The 22,815-nt window shown below is 40.5% G+C and overlaps 2 protein-coding genes across 2 annotated transcripts in view; both read right to left on the bottom strand.

The window, feature by feature from the left end:
• Positions 1 to 1,727, bottom strand: part of LOC114354161 (ankyrin repeat domain-containing protein 50) — a 50,796-nt gene extending 49,069 nt beyond the window's left edge. Inside the window, 2 exon segments of the mRNA XM_028306420.1 lie at positions 469 to 635; positions 1,122 to 1,727. Of these exon segments, the coding sequence (XP_028162221.1) occupies positions 469 to 635; positions 1,122 to 1,462 (508 nt within the window). The 5' untranslated portion in view covers positions 1,463 to 1,727.
• A 19,543-nt stretch (positions 1,728 to 21,270) lies between these two features.
• On the bottom strand, positions 21,271 to 22,219 carry LOC114354160 (uncharacterized). The gene is made up of 3 exons (XM_028306419.1): positions 21,774 to 22,219; positions 21,576 to 21,685; positions 21,271 to 21,493 (listed from the first exon to the last, which is right to left on the bottom strand). Exons 1-3 carry the CDS (start codon positions 21,840 to 21,842, stop codon positions 21,271 to 21,273), a joined length of 402 nt encoding a protein of 133 aa, XP_028162220.1. The 5' UTR covers positions 21,843 to 22,219.
• Positions 22,220 to 22,815: the final 596 nt, after the last annotated feature.

Raw genomic sequence — 22,815 nt, 5'->3', positions numbered from 1 at the left:
TTTTAACATTGTTGTTATGGCGACATACTTAGATCAAATGGTGGTGGCTAGCCAGGCGGACTTAGAGCAAGCTCTGACACCTAACTAAGCAGAACAGAAAACTCTGCGCCAACTGGGAATCGAACCCGAAATTTCTGGAACTAAAGCAAGCGGTTAAGAGTTACAGATGGAATTATACCGCCGGTTTCTCATGAGAATCTCAATTCTGCCTGAAGATAGTCCACTATAGTCTAGTCGCTGAGCACGTAGAATTTCGTCCATTGACCCCAAGCTACCCATCCCTATCGCTCGCGCGTAATTATATTGCTGTCGCGACTGTGCGACGGGCGCCCGCAGTGAGTGTGCGAGCGCAACAGCAACATAATTACGCGCGAGCGAAAAGGATGGCTAGCTTGGGGTCATTGGACAAAATTTTACGTGCTCGGAGACCGGGCTTTAGTGTACCTGAGGCGTAAAACCATAACTCACCATCAAACTCAAAGTTCTCCCGGTCCCTGTCTCTATCTCTGTCCCGCTCTCTCTCGCGACGATGCTCCCTATTGCCGTCCTTGTCCCTTTCTGGAAAGGCGCGCTGCTTCTCAGTCGGGGTTCTGTCGTGGCCTCGTGCAGTCACCGCGTCGTTAAGTGGGAGAGACCTGAAATAGATACATTTATGGTGTAATAAAATAATCTTCCCACTCCCACTAGGTGGACCGAAGATCTGTTGATGGTCGCGGGAATTACGTACGAAAAGCGCAGGACCTGTCTTCGTGGAAATCCTTAGGGAGTTTGTTGTGAAAAAGTTATTATGTTTGAGTAATTAAAATAAAGGACTAGTATAAAAAGTTAGCTTTTTAATTATTATAATTATTTTCACTAGTTCGACGATCAAGCTGTAGATCCTGGTTGCAGCGGTGGGAACGAGAGGTGGGAATAGTTCCGTTACTTGACAATCAAACTAGTCAGAAGGTCATAGACTATTGTCTATGGATCTATTTAGAATAGAATATTGTTTATTTGGCACAAAATAGAAGATAATACATACACAAATGAACAAAAGAGAAACCTTATCCCAATTAAATTAAAATAGCTTTGAGCGCCCTATGCCAAAAAAGTCCACACCTTACAGCATGGCGACTCACCTGAGGTTGACCCTGTGCTCAGCCTGCCTGACCGCAGCGTGCCTATGCTGCTGTTGCCTCATGCTGACCTGGTTCTGCCTCAAATACGCCTCAACCTTACTCTCGCTCGCCTCATTTTTTGTCTGATTCCTCCTCGACCGACTCGTTTCATCCCTTGACCGTTCCCTTCTCTCCTTCTTATCTTTTTCCCCCTTCTCACTCACAAAGTTCCCCCCATTGTTGAAATTCAAGGGGTCGAAGTCCGCCCTAGTGATTTGTGAACGGTTGTACGACTTCGAAGATTTCCCCCTATATTGAGATTTGGGTACCACTTGGCTGTATATCGGCATTTGATTCGACATCTTTAAGTACTAAACTAGCTTTGGTAAGAAAAATAGTTCTATATTTTTGGAGGTAGAACCTTTAGATCTTAACTTTGGTTTAACTAATTGACACTAACGCTAAAGGAACGTAGGGTTTGTTTGTATTTAAAATAGAATTATTGTTGCTGGGGTTATATCACAATTAGTGAGGTCATGGAATTCAGGCCATCTTTCAAGGTGATGATGACGTCAGACGTGTTATGCTCTGACGTCATAGCTGGTTGGCTGCATGGTGGTGGCAAAGGATCTGTAACAATAAGAAAAATCTGCTTAGTATAAATAAAGATAAAATAAACTCATCATTCATTGGGGGAGGCCTATGTTCAGCAGTGGACGTCTTATGGCTGAAATGTTGATGATGATGATTAGAATCAACCCTTTTAGTTTCATGATTGGATAGCCCATTTATAAAGAAAGGCTATAGGCTATACCAGCGGTTCCCAAACTTATTTAGTCTACTGCCCACTTTGAGAATAAATTATTTTTTATCGCCCCCCAATTTTGTAGTCAAGAGTCGAGCTCAGTCGGTGTCTAAGAGTCCTCCTAGTAGATGACGCATCCCAAGCCTCTACACAACGTCCGGATTTTTTTTGGGTCTCTTACCGCCCCCCTTTAAGCCTGCAGCGCCCACAAGGGGGCGTTATCGCCCACTGTAAAAGACTGGGCTATACCATGCAGCAGCAGCAATGAAAAATGTTACAAAAACGGGGAAAATATTCAAACCTAGCGTACGATGTCGCGGGCACAGCTAATACCTATAGGCACCATAAAATTTCGCTTCACACAACCTTCCCCATCCCTTGCACCTATAACTAGGGTATGTTAGCATACGGAACCCTCTTTCAGAACCCCTCAAAGTGATGAATAACCCCTATTGAGCGCTGGACAGCCTTTTGAACTGCTTGGAGTGCACTAGCCGTGTATTGTATAACTTTTATATACCGCTACTAGCTTCTGCCTGGTTATCGTTATAGTTACGGTTAAAGTTCGGTGGTGCAACTCAGCCTTCGTCATTTGGTATTTCGTATTAACAACAAAAACATTTCCCATAGAATGGGTAAGCCTATTCAACTGATTCTCTGAACACATAACAAGTAGCACCATGCTATCTACTAGCATGTAGTAATGAAACCATCATGTCATGGTAATTGTACAGTCGACATCAAAAATATTTATTATTAAATACAAGTTTTATATTAACTCAATGACAATACAACCCTTTTACCACTACAAATCAAGAATCATTTTAATCCTATTTTTAGGTGCAATGAAAACATTTCAAACGTTACTAACATAAACGTTCATGTTACTGACCTACCTAATTTATTTATTATTAAACAATGTTTAAAGGTATTTATTGTAATTAAGTTTATATTATACAGACAATACTGTGGCATCTGGCACTTATGTAAGCTGCTACAACAGTCATTATGTCAGCTCATCACACTAATTTTTTGTTGCAATACCGCATCTATCACCCCTACATAAGGTACCACAGCGTGTATTGTATCTGCACAAATATCTGTCGACGACTGTACAAGCCATTGTATTAGCAAATGGCTCCTAATGTAACAATGGATTGACATCATAAGGGCCCATATGATCTACTTCAACTTGCCACTGCAAATTCGACCTTAACTTTAAGCCATAGAGTTGGATTTGTGTTTAGAATTGAAGCCTTAATATAGAGAATATCCTTCTTAAATTTCTAATGGCCGGAAGACTACCAAGTATCAATTTTATATCAAAGTTAGAGTTGAAATTCCGACTGTATTGTTTAGTCTGTAGAGTTCATTTTTGGGTAACGTTCATGCATGATTAAGTGTAAAGAAATGTACGGCGATTAGAGGGTGAATTTCAGGTGAATTTGAAGGGCTGTAAGCTATTTGGCTTTTAAAATGATACCCTACTCGTTCGGGAACGATTAGAATTAAATAAAATGGGTTTGGAAAGCCTTGAATTGCACTTAGCGATTGCATTTTATAAACCCCTTTTCTCATAGACATTTAGGCCCGGTTTTCACCAAGGCGGTGTAGAGATGTGTAATGTGTTGATGAACCAATCAGTTCGGGATAAACTTAAAGACTACTGAACGGATTTTCATGCAGTTTTCAAGATAGTGGTTAGAATGATTCACAAGGAAGAACATGACCGATATTCACGCGGGTAAAGCCGCGGGCAAAAGCTAGTTTAAAAGAAACTAATAACCACCTTTCCATACTACTTAGTATAATAAATCATTCAAACAAATTCAATGGATTTATGTATTACAATAACATATTTCCTAATACTATCGAAGAACACTATAAATCTGTAAAATTAATTACGATCTAACTTCATAACAACCGAGTTTCATAACAAACGTTCTCATCAATTTCCAGCTCCAGAAAATAAACATCCGAGTAAAAATTACTCGTGAAAGCAAATATCCGCTGTCGTTTACAAATTGCATTAAATTCCGTAATAAATCCATGGAATGCTCGTTAAAACGTGTATCTTAGAGGTGGATTCACATTGTATGTGGGGCATACGCGGGGCATGCTCTGATGTGTTCATATTAATTGGGGCATGCAAGGGACATGAAAAATTCTTACACATGTAGGATTCTACATTATTTCTATTGAACCCTGGCGGTACGAATTTCGCCGGTTCAGCTGGTGATAGAATAAAGAATTAACAATTGTATTTCCTGTAATAAATAAATGGCTGACCAAAGTAGTTGTAGTTACAAACTTGTTGGACAACAAACAAAGTCTGGACAAAATCCGAACGAAGGACCAAAAAGTCCAGCCATGTCCCAACATATCCAAAGTTCATATCCAACACATGGTAACCCTATCCCTGCCATACACTGAAAACCCCTGGGTTTTTCATAAGCTGCCGGGTTTAATAATCGACGACGCGCACACCACCTGCCGACTTATCAAATATGTACGCGCGTTTAGGAAAGTTGTCAAGGGTGGCTCGGACTGCAAACATGGCCGACTATAAGGGCGCATCTAGGGTTGCCATCATCCAAAACTTGACAGGACTAGACACGTGAAAACCCAGAGGGAAAAGCTGGTACCAGCTTCTCCCTATAGATCGCATTGAACGGAGAGCGGCTCGAATCGTTGACTGCCAGAGCATTTCGGATCGGTTTGACCCCTTGGCGCTGCGTAGAGATGTATCCTCATTCCTCACTGTGCATCTTCTATCGTATGTATCACGGGGAGTGCTCCGAAGAATTGTCCGGACTTATCCCTGTCGCCACTTTTCGCCATCGATCTGTCAGCACTTCAATCCCCATCACTTAGATAGCTGGCAGTCCAGAACAGTACGTTTCTCTAGAAACTTCCTGCCTTTTTCACGACCAGACGCGTGAAAACTTTTGATTTTGGAGCCTAAACACATCACAAATCCAACCTTCTCGGAAAGAAACAAATCACATTCACTCAACAGAATCCTCGTTAAAATCCGCGCCATCTCCGCTATCAAATCATAATAGTTTCCGAGATGATCTCGGCTATTTTTAATCCAATTTACGAGCTTGCCTCGCCTGTTCGCCCACTATAGAAAGTGCAAGGCGAGGCGAGGACCGAGCAATGTCGCAGGCCACACATGATACTCCCACGCAGGTTGGAACTGAGGTTACGAGATTGTGTTGACAAAAATGGCTTTGAATAAATGTCAAATATTATCTTTTTTAATACCACTAAGAAGCGATGGCCGTTGGGACAGAAAAGTTCTCGAGTGGCGACCGCAGGCCGGCAGACGTAACGTGAGCAGGCCTTCCACAAGGTGGACCGACGATCTAGTGAAGGTCGAAGGAAGAGCCTGGATGCGGGGAGCGCAGGACCGGTCGTTATGGAAATCCTTGGGGGAGGCCTTTGTCCAGCAGGGGTGCGATGGTGAGCGACCTCCTCGTGGTGCACCCTGGGCAACGTCCGCGTGGTCTGTTCACGCGGGCGGCTAACTTCTCACCTGCGCGGCAGGTCTCGTCAACTCGGCGGGTCTGTCGGGCAACCCGTAACCCACAATTGAGTGGGCCGGGGGCCGTCGAGGCATTTGCCCGGGCCACGATGCAGGGGACATCTTTAAAAACCCCCACAGGTGGGGGCTGGCGGGGCGTTTGCCCGGGCCCATTCTTTGGAGGGCCGCTCTCGGTACTTCTCTGATCAGCAGAGCTGACCGAGCAGCGGCATAGAGCAGACCGTAACCCGCTACGGCGGGCCGGGGGTCCTGTTATACCAGGGCCGCGAGGAGAAAACCTCTATAAAAAANAAAAAAAAAAAAAAAAAAAAAAAAAGGCCTTTGTCCAGCAGTGGACGTCATTTGGCTGAAACGAACGAAGAAGCGCTTTGCCTGCGTCTCGCCTGATGGAAAGTGATGATCAGGCCGAAAGTGGAAACGAGATTCACCCGAAATCCTCTAGCATAGAGAATTACTTATTCTGTGGCAATGCAAAAGATTAGCTTCATTTGCACCAGTTTGACTAAAATAAAACTAGTATGTACAACGAAAGCTGCATGTCATACATCCCAACTATCCCAACTAATATTATAAATGCGAAAGTAACTCTGTCTGTCTGTCTGTCTGTCTGTCTGTTACGCTTTCCCGCTTAAACCTCGCAACCGATTTTGATGAAATTTGGCATAGAGATAGTTTGAGTCCCGGGAAAGAACATAGGATAGTTTTTATCCCGGTTTTTGAAACAGGGACGCGCGCGATAAAGTTTTTCTGTGACAGACAAAATTCCACGCGGGCGGAAAGCTAGTAATATTATAAATGCGAAAGTAACTCTGTCTGTCTGTCTGTCTGTCTGTCTGTCTGTCTGTTACGCTTTCCCGCTTAAACCTCGCAACCGATTTTGATGAAATTTGGCATAGAGATAGTTTGAGTCCCGGGAAAGAACATAGGATAGTTTTTATCCCGGTTTTTGAAACAGGGACGCGCGCGATAAAGTTTTTCTGTGACAGACAAAATTCCACGCAGGCAAAGCCGCGGGCGGAAAGCTAGTAAGTAATAAATGTATGCGCGTCATTTCTAGGGACATCTTGTGTTTAACTGACTTTTTTTTTTCAGTAACATTCACGTATATTTCAGCGATGGCAACCTTATTTCATTAAACAATTAAAACCTGGCAACCCCGTTAAAAATGCAAAAGGAAATGAGCGCTCATGTCCGCCGCGAGTGGCGGGATTTAATTTAAAATTCGAACGCGAGGTTCTTTTAATAGTCCATTGTAGTCGCTCCATTGTTTTGATTTTATTGGGTCTTTTTTGATGTCCGCGTTCGTTTTTGGGGCAGACGTGTTTTTCGGAGGAATTAACTTCCGAAATCTTGCTAATGGATAGTTAAAAATAGTGTTTAATGATTTGGAAGTATTCCAATACATATTGTTACAGATCTGAACTTTTTCGTTTGTTTCAGCCAGATGACGTCCACTGCTGGACAACGGCCTCCAAGGATTTCCTTATGGAAATCGCTCCTGCGCTGCCCGCATCTAGGCACTTTCCGCGACCTTCACCAGATAGTCGGACCACCTAGTGGGGGGCTTGCCTACACTACGTCTTCCGGCCCGTGGTCGCCACTCGAGAACTTTTCTGCCCCAGCGACCATCAGCTCTACGAGCTATGTGACTTTTTTAATTTTTCCTTTTTTTGCAGAAAAAGGTATTTGACCGCAATCGCACCTGATATTAAGTGAGATGCAGTCTCAAGCCTGAGGCGAAGCTGCAGACGAATGTCCGAGTTAGGACAATAACTAGCGGCTCCGATTCTTTGGGCTCCGGTGGACCCCGTCGGGTTTTAAGGTTCGGCCAAACCAACGCGATCACACCGCGATCAGCCGGCGTGCAGCGATGGCGACCAGACCCAAATGCATTGATCGCCATCGCTGCACGCCGGCTGATCGCGTGTGATCGCGTTGGTTTGGCCGAACCTTTAGTGGGTAGGCCCCGCCTTTAGTGAGCAAGAGGGCCGTCCTCAATTCATCGACCAGTGGGTATGTGCAAAGCATTTCCCGACGTTAAAAAAATGGTTAATAAATGTAAGTGCCTATTCACTCTCGCCTTGAAGAGGCCCGGATTATAGTGTTCGGGAAAGACATTATAGGTAGGACTATAACAGCTACAACACACGAGTAAATGTTAATATTACAAGTTGACCTCGATTATGCTAACCAGTGCAATATCCTTAACAAAATGACAAGAAGTATTCGTAAGTAAAATAATGTTTTTATATCGACTTAAAAGTATAAAAATAAAAGATAACGACGATTTGGTGATGGTCACGGGAAGCACCTGGATGTGGGCAGCTCAAATCAAATCAAATCCTTGGAGAAAGCCTTATGCTTGACAGTGGACGCCATTTGATTGGCCAAAGGACCTAAGGGCTATATTTCACAGGGACACCATAGCGGCGCAACCAGTCGCCGCTACCAACAAAATGTATACAGCTTTGCGCAACCAAACGGACACCAGGTGAGTAACTCTCTATAGAGCTGTATACATTTTGTTGGTAGCCGGCGACTGGTTGCGCCGCCATGGTGTCCCGGTGAAATTTAGGCCTAAGACCACGAAATTCAGACAGATTTATCTTCTATTTCGTGCTAAAACTATACAGCTTTATCCATATACCTACGCAATACGCGTTGACTACGTCTGCTGACTGACGCATTGCAATCTGATCTTTAAACCCTTGAACTTAAGGTTAATTAAGAAGTATTTCTAGAGATTGTTCGCTCGAGTATTGTAGGAAATCATAACAAAGTTTTGTCTTCCTGATTGGTTGGATAAGCGAAACAAACTGATACTGCTTTGCGTGCTTAATTTAAACATCTGATGCTAATAATGTGCAGTGGTTATGTTAGTATTTAGATGTGGTAGATCTGGGTTCGATTCCCAGGTGATAAATAGAGCTGGCTACCTATTTCGATTACTTCATATCGGCATTTTTTGTATGTATAGTGATTTCAAAATTCGTCACGTTTTGCCACTACTTTTTCTTGTCTTATCGACAACAAACCTACACAGCGTCCCAAAACTGCTACAAGAGTGGCGTTGTCAGTAGCTTAATTAAATCATCCTGCGTGCAGTTGTTTTGCCACTAGGGGGGCATATATCCCTCGCAGAGGCGGGGCAAGACCTAAATTTGATGTGGGCAAGACAGATTTCGCGAGGCCTTGTTCTGTGGCGACCTGAAGACGGATTTTATGAAATAATAAAAAAAAGGGTCAAAGGTCTATACATTGACAGTTTCTGATTTCTTGATTCAGTGATTATTTAAAGAATAATGTCCGTCACTTAACCTTTGGCGTGCTATTGAACCGCGCAAAACTGCACCCGCCAACTGCTACGGTTTTCAAATGATGTTTCAAAATGACAAAGTAGTCTTGTCTTAGATCTGAGACATAGCAGTTGACGGAGGTTGCACAGATCTGAGACAAAGCATAGGAGAGGTTAAAACCGTGTTGTTGCTTAATTTTGTGTTTGATTATGGCTGAATTTGTTTGGAAAAAAATATATTTTTATTTTTAACTACATTGTTTAGCTATCAATAATTTATATTTAATAGTCAATGTTCGTATTGTGATATTGTCATCTCCACCTTGTATACATTTTTTCAAAATTTTTGATGCGCGAGGCCCCTTGTACCGCGAGGCCGTAGGCGGTGGCCCACGTCGCCTACGCCTTACGCCGCCTCTGATCCCTCGCGAGACGCGCTAACCACGTTATATGTACACTCTCTGTAAGCAGAAGGTAGCTAGAAGCTAGTTGACGATATACGGGACTATTCCCACCTCTCGTTCCCACCACTGCAACTCCTGTGCAGCCAGAATCTACAGCTTGACCGCCAAAAAACCCCAACCTGTGAAGTTCAAGTTTGTCCGGGGAAAGTTAAACTGTCATTGGATCCGCAACAAAATTAATCAGACGAACACAGGAGTTCTGGAATTCGAGATAGATAATGAATTGGTGACATACAGGGTGTCGTTTTAAGTATGGTTCATACAGATAGGATTTATTCTACGACTCAAATGCAATAACTTTCCCCAAGAGAAGGAAATTCAAATCTTCCAAAAAATAACCTTACCATACAAATTGTCATCAGTAATCAGGATGTCTTTTCTTTTGTTATTGAGAATTTGGATATTGTTCCTGTAAGAAAGTTATTGCATTCAAGCAGCAGAAATCCATACTTAAACGACACCCTGTATGATAAACTAACATGAAGCCTACCTAGACCTACCTACTTGGTACCTTCAAGATGGCAACACATAAATTGTTATTTCAGGCTGCGTGCCAAGCCAAGGCGCCACTTTAGGGGTCTGGAGTTCCCAGCTTGGCGTCTAGCCAAGACCACCTCGTTGGAACTCCTCTATAGTCTTAACCCGCTTGACCACTAGCTTGGGATGTTTATTTTATAAGCAGGGGGTAGGGTTTTTAGTCAAAAGACTCATGCCCGTTTTCACCATCAATCTCTAATTTTTAAGTGAAAAAAATGCCTGTTATGTGTTACCATAGGGGTCACTTAAAAATTAGGGATTGATGGTGAAAACTGGCATTAGGCTCTGTGTTCTGTTCTTGTAGTGAAAAAAAAACTATGGTAATTGTATGATGAAAGAATTCAAATAACTTCACTGAAAAAGAAAGAAGCCACTTCTAGTTCCTCAATAAAGTGTTAAATCGCTTGACCGCTACCTTGGGATCAATTTCGTATGAGCAGGGAGTAGGAATTTAAGTCTGAAAGTGCTGGGTTCTATTCTAACAGGTACACATATTGGTAAAGTTCGTACACCAGTTCGTTCGTCGCTCTTTCAGTCTGGGATTTTGTAATCCCAGAATTCCTAAGTATTTACAAAGATCTTCGACTGAGAGACTTGAGTTTAAGGCGATTAGAGTCCTCAATGACCTTGAGCGTTTGACCTTCACGCTTCGCACAACACCCGCGCACCCCGCACGAAAACTACGATTTGACACCGATCAAAATTACACGGGCATAGGTAGGTACAGAATAGAAGCTCTTTCTTCATACATTACTGCCTATTATTTTAAACTTGAATTGATGAACCTTGATGTCGATGTCATTCAACACAGGCGCAAGTGATGGCCCGAAATGTTCTAAACTAGCGCACCGTATAGTAAGGTATTTATATTTAACAAAAATTACAAATCCATGAACATTTTGTATGGGATAATATTTTTTATTTTATTTTATTTAGCTTACAATGTATGTTGTGTGTAAACTATGAATTAGTTAGACCCATTTCCTGACGACAACCGATTGAGTTAAAATTTCGGATACACATGCAATTCGGATGACAATGCAATATTATGATGACATGGAGCTGATCTGATGATAGAGCTGGAAAGTCAGTGACCCCATAGGAACTCCGGAATAAAACGACTCCATCGAGTTGTCAGTTTGCAGCGAGTAACACAACCTCCCCGTCTGAAGGCCAGCGGCCGACTGCCGCCCGCACCCCGCGAAGGCCCCCTCAACAGCAAAACGTTCGGAATTTATCAAAAGTAAAATTTATGAATGAAAGTAATGTTCGATTGAAAAACGCAACGTGTCATTTAAAGATTAAAGAATTCTTAATCTATTCGTGCAAAAATCTTTAAAATTAACATAGCCGTTTGGGAGGAGTAGGGAATTGAAGTAAAAAATCGATGTCCCGTATTTATTTTTTTAATCCACAACAAAGAGACGTAGAAAAAATTCAAACGTGTCAAATGTAGTCCTTGAACTGTTGTATAACATATATTTTTTTCAACTATTTCTGTCCAGCAGTAAAAGAGGAGTAGGCTTTACAAAATGACCATTTCACGCGGATTGAGGACACTAATCGCCTTAATAAACAGAAACAGCTATTTCTAGCTAGCATTCGCATCTAAACGTTCGCATTCCGATAATGCCTGAAAATAACATAATATTATTCCTAGACTATTTATTATGTTACATCTGAGTTAACTGGCCAAATTGCAACGATAAATAATTATCAAGTAAGTCGGTCGGAAAACGCAGCGTGGGACGTCCACCCACAAGGTAGACCGACGACATCATAAAGGCAGCAGGGAAGCGCTGGACGCAGGCCGCTACCAATCGATCAACATGGAAAGCATTGGGGGAGGCCTATGTTCAGCAGTGGAAGTCCTAAGGCTGAAATGATGATGATGAAGTCGGTCTGGCTGTAACAAACTGAATTTCAAGCGGACAAAACCGCGGGTAAAAGCTAGTCGGATATTTTTACGAAGTTTCATACTAAACAGAGTCAGCAAGGTCGCGAGAGGACGGGGTTCATTAAGTCAGCTTCTACTATTGTAACTCACATTTTTACACTCGGAATAATAAAATTTTGGTATGATAGTAACTGACAAAAATAGCGATTACAAAAACTTAGGACCGGCGACAATATAACGGTTAAGCTAATTGCGTCTGTCACCGATATATGCCGACGACAGATAATCAAATTGGACGACTGTAGCCGACGCGTAGAGAATACCACCGGTGGTCGCCGACAGTCCAATGCATTGCGACTCTCGAAGACAGGCAGTCGCTAACGTATAGCCAGAGTGTCAACATGTCATGACAGCGAAAGTCGCTGACCGTCGCCTACCACCATCGCAAGTAGTCGCCGACATAATGTCGATCGTCAGTGAGCTCTCAAACACGACAGATCGCGAACGGCACATAAGGGTAGGTCTGTTTGTATTTTTGATTTTATTAAGATTTAACAGCAACAAATAAACTAACGATTTACTTAAATCATTCAGTTATCTCGTAACAATGGTACTGGTCATCTTCTCAGCCTAAATTCCTGTCACGTTCGCCAACTTAGCTGAGCCTACAGGAAAACAGATTGGACCGTCCCAAAACTGAATAGCACATCAGGGTAACATTTTTGTAGCAAAAGGGTCTCTATTCCAACGACATAAGATGCTAGCGTTTAGCCAAATGCTGATACATAAAACTAATCACAAAATACATATGATTATAAATGCGGAAATAAGTCTGTCTGTCTGGTATTCACGCCTAAAACCGATTTTAACTAGTTTTCGTATAGATTAGGTTATGGGAATGTCATAGGCAAATCTTTTCGGGAAAATACTTAAATCTTTATAAACCCTTAAAAATGAGGCTACCAATTAGTAACTGATTTTTTTCTTGCGCTGCTTCTTCTCAGCACTGGCCCATGTACCGAAGCAGTGGTAGGGTTAATTAATACTGTGTAAAAGTGCTAAGTATTAAAAGAATACTTGCAAAAATAAAAAGAGTTTTAAAAACTACCCTCTGGCAAGCACTGGGAAGTAACGCCGTAACAAACCCAGTCTTCTTTACCAATATAAAAAAGTAAAAAAGCAAGAAATAGAAAAAAAGTCACTCTACAACTAAGGAACAAAAACCTAGTTCTTACTAGGCCACTATCTCAAACAAGACAAAGCTTCCATTTGTAGTCCCGATCCCGGTCCCGGATAAAAATAGGGACACATCGGCCCAGATATCGATTGTGCGGAAGAATAGTTCCGACGGATGGGCTTTTAGAGATTGCAACTCAAAGTAGTGTTGTGTTGCATTATGTATACAGGACAGGAACGTAACAAAGAATAACTTAGAGTAGGTGCACACCGTTGATTTTTAGTTGGCCGATAGTTGTGCCTAGAGGTTGCAAATATTCGATAATTTTCTATTTCGAATATTCGAATATTTTTCCAGTGATATTCGAATATTATTCGAATACTTTCAAAAAATAAAAAGTACTTAAAATACCAATGTTTTTATGGCTGGTTTTATTGCTTTGGGAACTATATTTTAACTATTTAACAATATAGTTTTTAAAACAGTTATAAAATTCTCATCATCATCATCATTTCAGCCATAGGACGTCCACTTCTGAACATAGGCCTCCCCCAATGACTTTCACAATGACCGGTTGGCAGCGGCCTGTATCCAGCGCCTTACCGCTACCTATACGAGGTCCTCGGTCCACCTTGTGGGTGAACGTCACACGCTGTGCTTTTTGGTACGTGGCCTCCACTCCAGAACCTTGCTGCCCCATTGGCCATCAGTTCTGCGTACTATGTGATCTGCCCATTGCCATTTCAGCTTGCTGATCCGTCGGGCTATGTCAGCGACTTTAGTTCGTTTAAGAAAGAAGAAAGAAAGAAATATTCAGGATCTCCACATTTCTGATTCGATCTCGTAAAGAAACACCGAGCATAGCCCTCCCCATAGCACGCTGTGCAACTTTGAGCTTATTTATAAGGCCTATTCTATTCTCGGTTGCCCAGTCAAGTTGGATTCGACGATTTACCTTTTTCTCGAAATTTGATCTACCTAGCCGAATCGTTTGTCAGAGGTAGACATACTTGTCAACAATCTCCAGAATTGAGCTCCAACCGAAACATGGACGCTGGACAAAAGCTTCGTTTTGTACATGTTCATCCGAAGGCCTACCTGTTGGGAGACTCGATTAAGGTTTTTAAATCTGTGTATTGCATTGTGTTTGTGGTGCAAATTGTGCAAATACTTAGGACCGATTTGACAGTGCAATTGCGAAAATATTACGTTGGATTTTGTTAACATTGTTCTATCTTTCGAAACAGGTACCTATTTGTTTTATATTTACAACAGTAGTGCATATTTTAGAAACGAAATACTATTATTGTGACCTTATACTGTCACCCGCGTAAGAGGTTATATTTACCTACATTTTTGTTAACCTCCAATTATTGATCAATTGATCCTTTGGCATTTACATTTTAATACTTTTTTATTTACCAAAAGAAACAATGCTTACACGTAAAGCCTTCGCTCGCCGGGAGGAGTCCCAACTCCAACTGGCTTTGAGAGATTTGAAGGCAGCCAAAGACTTGATTGAGCAATTAAATAGGGAAAGAGAGGACAATGAGAGGGAGCTGATGGATGTNAATTGCCAATAAACAAATTTAAGATACATATAAAAAATACCCTTATGTCCAAAGGGTACTACAAGGTTCGAGACTATATTGATGACAAGGATGCGTGGTCAGTTCAGTCTGCACATATTTGATGTACTTAAATTTGACTATTCTTACCGTTAGATAATTCCTGGCAATAAGTGGTGACTGAGTTTGTTCCGGCGTTTCTTCTCAGCACTTGCCATATGTTTGTCTCGAAGCGCTGGTAGGGCCCAAAAGATAAGGAGACATGTAAAGTGCCCCATAAGGGCTACCTTTTTCTTTTTTTATTATTTTCTATTGACGTTCATAAGTGCCACTTGTGGTCTAAACTGAATAAATATTTTTGATTTTGATTTTGATTTTGAAAAGGTCTTCGAGCATTGTGCCGAGGTCTTCAAGCGATTCTGCCATGACCGCAATATCGTCAGCAAACCGCAGCTGAGTGATGTATTTGCCATTGATAGTTATTTATGGCGAATCCTTTCCATTCAAGGAGCTTGAAAGCGCCTACCAATGCAGTGGTCAACGGTTTCGGAGATATATATAACATATCCATACCTCACGCATCGCCGCAGAGGAATTGCCCTCGTGCTTTGCTCTTGTACTCGGACGGACCGACATGGTAGCGTTTCTGTACAGGCATTTTAGCACCTCGATATACCGAAAGTCGGAGAGACTGCAGCAGTGCTTAAGTCTTGATCGAATCAAAGGCCTTCTCATAGTCCAAGAAGAGCACCACCACGCTTCTATCCCATGCCTCTGGCGTTGTTCCCTGAAGTAAGACGGAACTAAAGAGTCTCTGAACGAGTATCGGTGTTCCACCTGCGTTCAGAAGCTCTGAGGTTATCCCGTTATCACCTGGTGCCTTGTTGTTCTTTAGCTGTTTGAGAGCCTTCCTAATCTCGTATAGGCTGATATACGGGATGTCTTTGGTATAGTGTCGCGTTAACCTAGCTCTTGCGTCTGTTCCTAAGCTATTAACAAATTTGGAGGTATATAGCTGTCCTTAAATCTTTTCGATCCCACCCAAAACCTCGGCTTTTGTTGACGTTACCGTCTGCCGTCTTCAGCATCGTCAGCTGACTTTGCTCAATAGAGTTGTCTCTTTGAAGTTATTTGGAACTTTAGTTTCGCTCCATCGCCTCTTTTATACTATTTGTATCAAAGTTGCGAATAATAAAAATATGATTGAAAAAACAAAAAACACAACTACGTAAAAATGAACAGAAAAGACAGAAACAAGACAACTTAGTGTTCACAAATGCAGTAAAAGCATCATGACTAGTTCTTTTAGCGGGTGATATGTATTTGATACCTCCGACTGTATTTACAAACACTAAGTCGTCCTTTTACTATATTTTCTGTTTATTTTTGTAATATTCGAATATTCGAATACACGTAAATTTACTATTCGAATACTAATTTGAAATAAAAATTCGAATATTCGAATATTCGATTGCAATCCCTAGTTGTGCCCGATTTTAATTTGTATGAAGAATCGGCCAAATCGAATCGGCGTAGTGTGTGCACTGCCATACATGCCCATACTGATCAACTGCCCGACTAAACTATCGGCCGATGAAAAATCAACGGTGTGTGCCTACTCTTAAACTTTGAATTTTAATTTTCGTTATTGTCATTTTTATTTTAATGTGAATTTGAATTTATTTTATTACATTTTCGCCCCTGCGTAGAAGGTACCCACTGAAAACCAGTGTCTTGGCACTTGGCAGTAAAATGTCAACGGTCAAGATGATACTGAGTGGGTGACCTCTTTGGCAACATTTTTTTCCTCTTTTCTTTTCATTGTTTTTGTACTTTTTTAGTTGTCAAATAAATAATATTTTTTCTTTCTTCCTTTCTTTCTAAACGGCTGTAAAAAAACTATGTTCAGGAAGCTGAGTAGACCTACAACATATTCATGTATCTTAACGATATGTTTTCCACTGTTGGAGTTGGAAATATTGAAGGTAAAAAAAAGACGTCCAGGATTTTTAAGACCTCGGAACAAAATTCAATTCTACTACACTATACACACAAGCATTGTCGTTTGCCCTTCGGTAAATATTGCACATTACGAAAATGTGTATTTCTTTTTTGTTTCAAACGCCGACTAAATAAATCTACATGTATAAAAGCAAAAGGTCAATAATCATAATATCTAATCGCTCAAAGCTTCCTGAATACATTAAACACATTCATCTTGATATTCTTATGTAAGTCACAGATGTTTATTAATACATATCAAAACAGAAGGCCATAACTCTTAAGTTTATGAGTCATATCAATCCGATTCACAAAGTAATAAACCAGTAATATTACTCAAGCTCAAGTGTAACTGGATCGGCCACTCCGAAGGGACCCCAATCACATCCCCAAGCAGGCTCTGGATTGGAACCCCCGAGGAAAACGCAAACGCGGTCGCCCCAAGCAAACTTGGCGGCGCACTGTGGCAGACGAGGCGAAGAAGATCAGCAAGACTTGGAGCGAGATCTAACGCGAAGCTCAAGACCGAACGCGATGGAGGACTGTTGTGGACGCCTTCTGCCCTATCTAAGGGACATAGGACCTTAAGTCAAGTATGTCATTACCATAAAGTTGATATTCCTTCAGAATAGAGCAACAAACACGAGCTGTCAAACGAAACCGATTTTGGATGACACTGGATGTTATTTGTGTGTCAGTTAGGATTATTTCACTATTTTGTACAATAAATCAATCACTGAACCAGTCACCACATTTCTGAATCACTGTTTCTAATAAACATCCACGATTTTATAATCTGAAAATATCTAAATTTTCAGCGTGCCAATGAACTGTCAAATAGTTGCAAAAAACGGTTCTGTTTGACGTGCGGTGACGGCATCACGCATCTCTTTTTGCAGTGTTGCTGCTAGTGACATCTCGCTCGATCAGTTCTTTGTTGCTCTATTCCGCTAGGTATATTAACTTTATGGTCATTACTCAAGCTCCGAGTAACTTACTGGAGCGATACAACTTTGACACAAACTCCGTAGCAAAACAATTACTTAATAATCCCCCGGTTTTCCGGACAAGCTGCATCTACCCCGATAGGGTTACCATTCGTCAGGAAAAGTCGGGATATGTCGGGACTTTTTCCGATTTTTGTCTTAAATTGACAAATGAATGCTTTCTTGATAGGCGTGATATGATAAAACATTGTTGAGTAATTTAGCGGGACTTCCGATAATATCTAGCTTTATGACAGCCTTTATTTACCAAACTGCGCCAGAAGGAGGGTTATGTTTTTGGAAGATGGTGGACTGTAATCACAACATCCTTGGAGGTGTTCTTTTGAAGCATCTTTGCATCATTACAATTCATCAACGAATAAAATTTACATTATTTGCGGAATTCGCATAGGTTTGCCTATTTCCAGCCGGGCTAGAATACGCGTCATGGTAAAATCTTATCGACGATTTTAGACGACAAATGTATGGGCGTATCGTGCAAAATCGATAAAACGGCGTGATAAGAGCTTATCACGGCGCGCATCCTAGGTCTATGACATTGTAGATGGTAACCCTAAACCACCCCTACAATAAACTATTATTGGCAAACTTCTGACAGATTGATGGTGAACATGTTAGGTGAACCGATGTTCCGTTAATCGATTAATCATTTTCGGGTCACCTGTTTAGTAATATGATTGGTGGAAATGTGGGAAACGATTAGAGATAGAGTTACGGTTAAGGTAAGGAATCGAGTGAGAAAAGATCATATTAATAACATACATAGTTGAACTTGACACCACTAGTCAATTTGTATGTTTTTAGAACAGTCAAAACGCGAATATCTCATTGATTTTAAAGGGTTCTATGGGGTCTTCTGACGCAGAATGTGCACTTTGCAAAATGAGCACTTTTCCATACTAATATTCAAACAAACTCTTCAGCCTTTACATATAGAAATGTGCGCATTTTGCGAGTGCACATTCTGCGTCAGACCCCTCCTATCGTTCACAAACTCATTTGACTATTGATTCCAAAGCTATTAAAGTTGAATTTTAGTTTTCCTTATTTTTTCAGGGAGATTTTCCCTATTATTCTCGGGAGATATTTTACCAAGAAGAAGCTCATACCACAGAATAATAATAAGTACATTAAGTACTACGTACTCATACATACTAGCACAGAATAAGTAATAGTACAGGTACAGAAGGATTACTCCGCAAGACGATTTAAATAAATGCGAGTCTTGCTACGACGCGATACAGTGGAATTCAGCTCGCACAGCACTACGTACCTACAATTTTATTCACCTACAAGTTTTGTCTCTTTCTATCGCGTGCCTCTGAACTCTTCTTACGCTGTTAGGGTTGCTGTCTAGTGAAAAAATAATTAATCTACTTATTCGTAATTNGTCACAAACTTAAGGTTCGACTTCCCTCCAGCTAGTGCAGCGCGGATGACAGGAGACATAACAAAGGTTTAAGTTTAAGTAACCTTTAATAAAAGGGACCTATTTAGTAAATTATTTAGCTACCTGCCAATAGTATTTTTCGTTCACTGATATGTGTGAATCGAACTTTAGTCCGGCTCTGATTTTCCGAACGCACCTGACTTCAGTGGCAGAAATCCTTAAACCGTCGGACAACAGTTTTCTCGCAAACTAGCCCCTATTTCAACCACATAAGGTACACAGGTATAGCTTGATGTGCTGTACAAAAAGGTGCTTTATAGTTGAAGTTGTAAGCCGCGGATAGTGGTGGGTGCCTGATTTTATTTTCTCCCGAGAAGCGTTTGACCTCGATCTTTAGACAGTAAGCGACGATCGAACCGAAGATAAGACACATTCGACTAGGGATGAGACATTGCGAAATAATCTGTTAATAATCGATTGTTTAGCGTTTATCCTTCTTTCGTTTCAGCCAAATGACGTCCACTGCTGGACAAAGGCCTCCTCCAAGGATTTCAATAACGACCGGTCCTGTGCTGCCCGCATCCATGCTCTTCACCAGATCGTCGGTCCACCTAGTGGGAGGCCTGCCACGTTACGCTACGTCTTCCGGCCCCGGCTAAATATCAATAATTATCACTAAAAAGTAATTAGCGTAGAACTGTGTAATCTCAACCTTAGACCTCATAGTTGTTTTGTTCATGAGATCAAGCTCAGCCACAGATTTGAAAAAAAACTTTTAGAGAGAAAATAGATAGATTAGATAGTCATTCATTTAGCTACAGATTCCTGTTGGTGGTTTTATTAAAAGTCCCGATGAAAGAATCCTAGTCAGAATTACGAAGTAAGAATTTATATCTAAGTAAATGACACATAAATCATTTTTATAGAAAAAAAAAAAATAATCGATTATTTTCCACATCCCTACGACAACTCGAATGTGTATTGATTCCTATATTGTCGACACTAAGATAGCATGAGTCGTAAATGTTTCGCTTTATGCTATGTAAATAGGACTGAAGTGCTGGTATGAATAATACAGGCGACGGCGCAATAAGCTAATCTTATGCAGTTGTGATAAAGTCTTTTTTGCAACTAACAAGTGTTGCTTGTGGACGTTGAACAAGAAACTTAAAGGCGATAAGTGAAGAAAAGTCATTTCGATGAGGGTTTCCTTCAAAGCCCTTACCAGTTGGCGCCAGTGGCAAAAAACTCAAAAAACTCATTTATTTATGCAAGTAGGCTTTTGAAAAGCACTTTTACACGTCCCTTAACCTTACCACTGGTTCAGGACAATAAATGGGCCAGTGCTGAGAAGAATTCTCAAATAAATTTATTTGATTTGATTTGAAGCAGCGCAAGAAACTCAGTCACTATTGTCAGCCTCTTTTGAGCTTTATGATATTGGTATGTTTTACCTTTTAATTAAAATTAAATTCAGACAGATTTCTATTAAATTAAACGTTAGCGTTAGACGTACAAATAATTTGAACCATCTGTTGTTTTTATCAGATTCAACGAGAAAGAACGTCTAGACAGGCTTTTATGAAAATATTTATTAAACAATCTATAAAATTATGGTTTGTGATTAGATTAGTTTCTAATTTGAATTAAATTGTCTAGAACACTGGTCTGTCTTACAAAACAACTACCCTCAGGCGTAGATTTTGTCCTCTGATTGTTCTAAATATTTTAATTACATAAAAAACCTAATTCTCTAGTTTTAGCGTGGATTAGCGGAGTGTTGCGCCGAATTTTGTCAGTGTGTGCGTGCGCGCCGCATACGTATTGGCGCGCTCACATACAAACCGCGGTCGGTACGTTTCTATGAAGATGACCTACTCATTTGTATTTACTCTGGTAACACGCACCTGAAAATAGTATATAGTTAAATTAACTTACTATTAAAGGTTGCTTACTGACTGCTACTCAAAAAATAAATTGCTTGTGTATTGGAAACACGAGCTGCCTCCTGTTACCTGTAACAAAACAAAGATTAACGGTCTTATTCATAATCATTTTTCACATTTTATCAAATGCTTATTAGAGGTTTATAAAACGTTTGATAAAAATTGTTATTCATAATCGTCATTTAGCGCTAAAATCCTCTTATAACTGTGTGATAAGTTATCGAGAGCTCGGGCCTTGTTTAAAGCTCTAATAAACCTATTTTAACCTAACTTTTATAAATGTCATTTCATATGAATGTCACTTCGTTGGTTTATTTATTCAAAATATCCTTGCTGTGATCCTTGCTTGTGAAAATGAATGCTATAAATGCAATTGTGCATTTAGCCAATAATGCCGACCCAGCGCGACGTAGAAAGCTCTACCGCCAACGAAGCAACCCATTCGATTTGCGGGACCTAAATTTTAAAATAAAATATAGGTTCAATAAGGACACAGTGCGCACCATCATAGATTTGGTGGAAGATGATCTGGTTCAGAGCGCTAGAGGTGGTGGCACGTGTCCTGAACTGCAAGGCAACCAAGATGCTATATCATCAGCCCTATCGTCAGGCACTGATAATGGTGGACCACCGCCAGTTTTAATTTGAGCCTGCCTAGCAATGGTCTTGTCTTTCTTCGCACTGATTTTTATGAGGCTCCATTGCGATTTTAACTGGGTAATGGAGCGGTTCATACCAGCGCACATTGAATTAAACCTGAAAAAGAAATGACAGGATTTTGAATTACAGGTAAAGGCAAAATTTTATATTGAAGGCAGAAATCAAAAGATGTACCAACGTTGTTTGTAAATCAGCCCAAGCCGCAACCTTCCGTTTATTCGTGTTAGTGTCTGTATTTTTATTTTCGATTGCATTTACTCTTTCTTTCACCAACTCTTTCAGCAAATACTGAAAAGCAAACACTAGGCGTCAAACATAAATAAAACCATGCTACAAAAATTAGTAGGCACTTTATCAGGCTAAAAATAAGTACTACCTTATCTTCCTCCAACCAGTTTTCTGATCGTTGCCTTTTAGGCGGTCTGTTCTCCTTCGTCATGGACATAATTAGTATCCGATGTAACTAGCCGGGTCGTCGTAAGAGCTTATTGCAGAGTACAGGGTAAGAGGTACAGAATCCAGAACATACAATCCCAAGTTTTATAAAAGTTTGATAAAACTTGGGAGTTGATCGAAAAAACCGAAAACTTTATTAAATTTTCGTGCCAAATGTCAATGTCAGTAAGTAAAACGTCACAGCTGCCAATTTTTTGTTTTTTTTTTCTGCGATTTGTCTATGATTTTACATGGTCCATCAAGTTAAATCACCAAAAAAGCTGTTTTCGTTCATTCTTTTTGTATAGTCTGTGGAAAGAAAATATTAAACTCTGTTTTAGCTATCAAAGGTTTATAAACGATTATGAATAACGTTTTTTATCAGAGGTTTATAAGAGTGTTTTAAGCCTATCAAACGTTTTAGCTAATGTAGGTTTTAAACCTATATTAGCATTTTATTATGAATAAGACCGTAAATGAATAAGTTTCGAAGTCACTTTACTTCGTTCCTACCTACCCTCTGTTTCTGAAGTGAGATTTTTAACTTGATCATGCTCAATTTTCGTTTGAGACTTTGGCTTAAGTAATTTCAAATCATTTAAGCCAATTTAGAAACGAAACGCTATAAAGCATGCTCAAGCTAAAAATTACAATTCAGAATCAAGGGTTAACTAACACATTAGTAGTAGTAGGTTCTCAGTGGAGTTAAAACTAGTGGAGAATAACGGTGTTGACTGTCCAATTAGTCTGTATATTAATTGAACTATCTTAAGAAAAAATATGTATTGTTCAGTTGTTTGTTTTCCTAAATAAATAAAAAAAATAAAATAAAAAAAACTAAACTGTCTAACATCCATATTCACAAGCGTTGCTTGCTTAAGTGAAGCAGCAAAGCGAACGCACAGCGTTGAATAGAGCTCTGTGATTGGTTCGTATGTCACCCTGTGAGGACACGCACTGTGAGACCTCATAGTAACGTTTGT

This window comes from Ostrinia furnacalis, unplaced genomic scaffold (genome assembly GCF_004193835.3).
Source record: "Ostrinia furnacalis isolate ACB-3 unplaced genomic scaffold, ASM419383v2 OfSCF1928, whole genome shotgun sequence".
In the NCBI taxonomy this organism is placed as follows: Eukaryota; Metazoa; Arthropoda; class Insecta; order Lepidoptera; family Crambidae; genus Ostrinia; species Ostrinia furnacalis.
The sequence above is the reverse complement of the archived record's forward strand: the minus strand, read 5'-3'. Positions and strand labels throughout refer to the sequence as shown.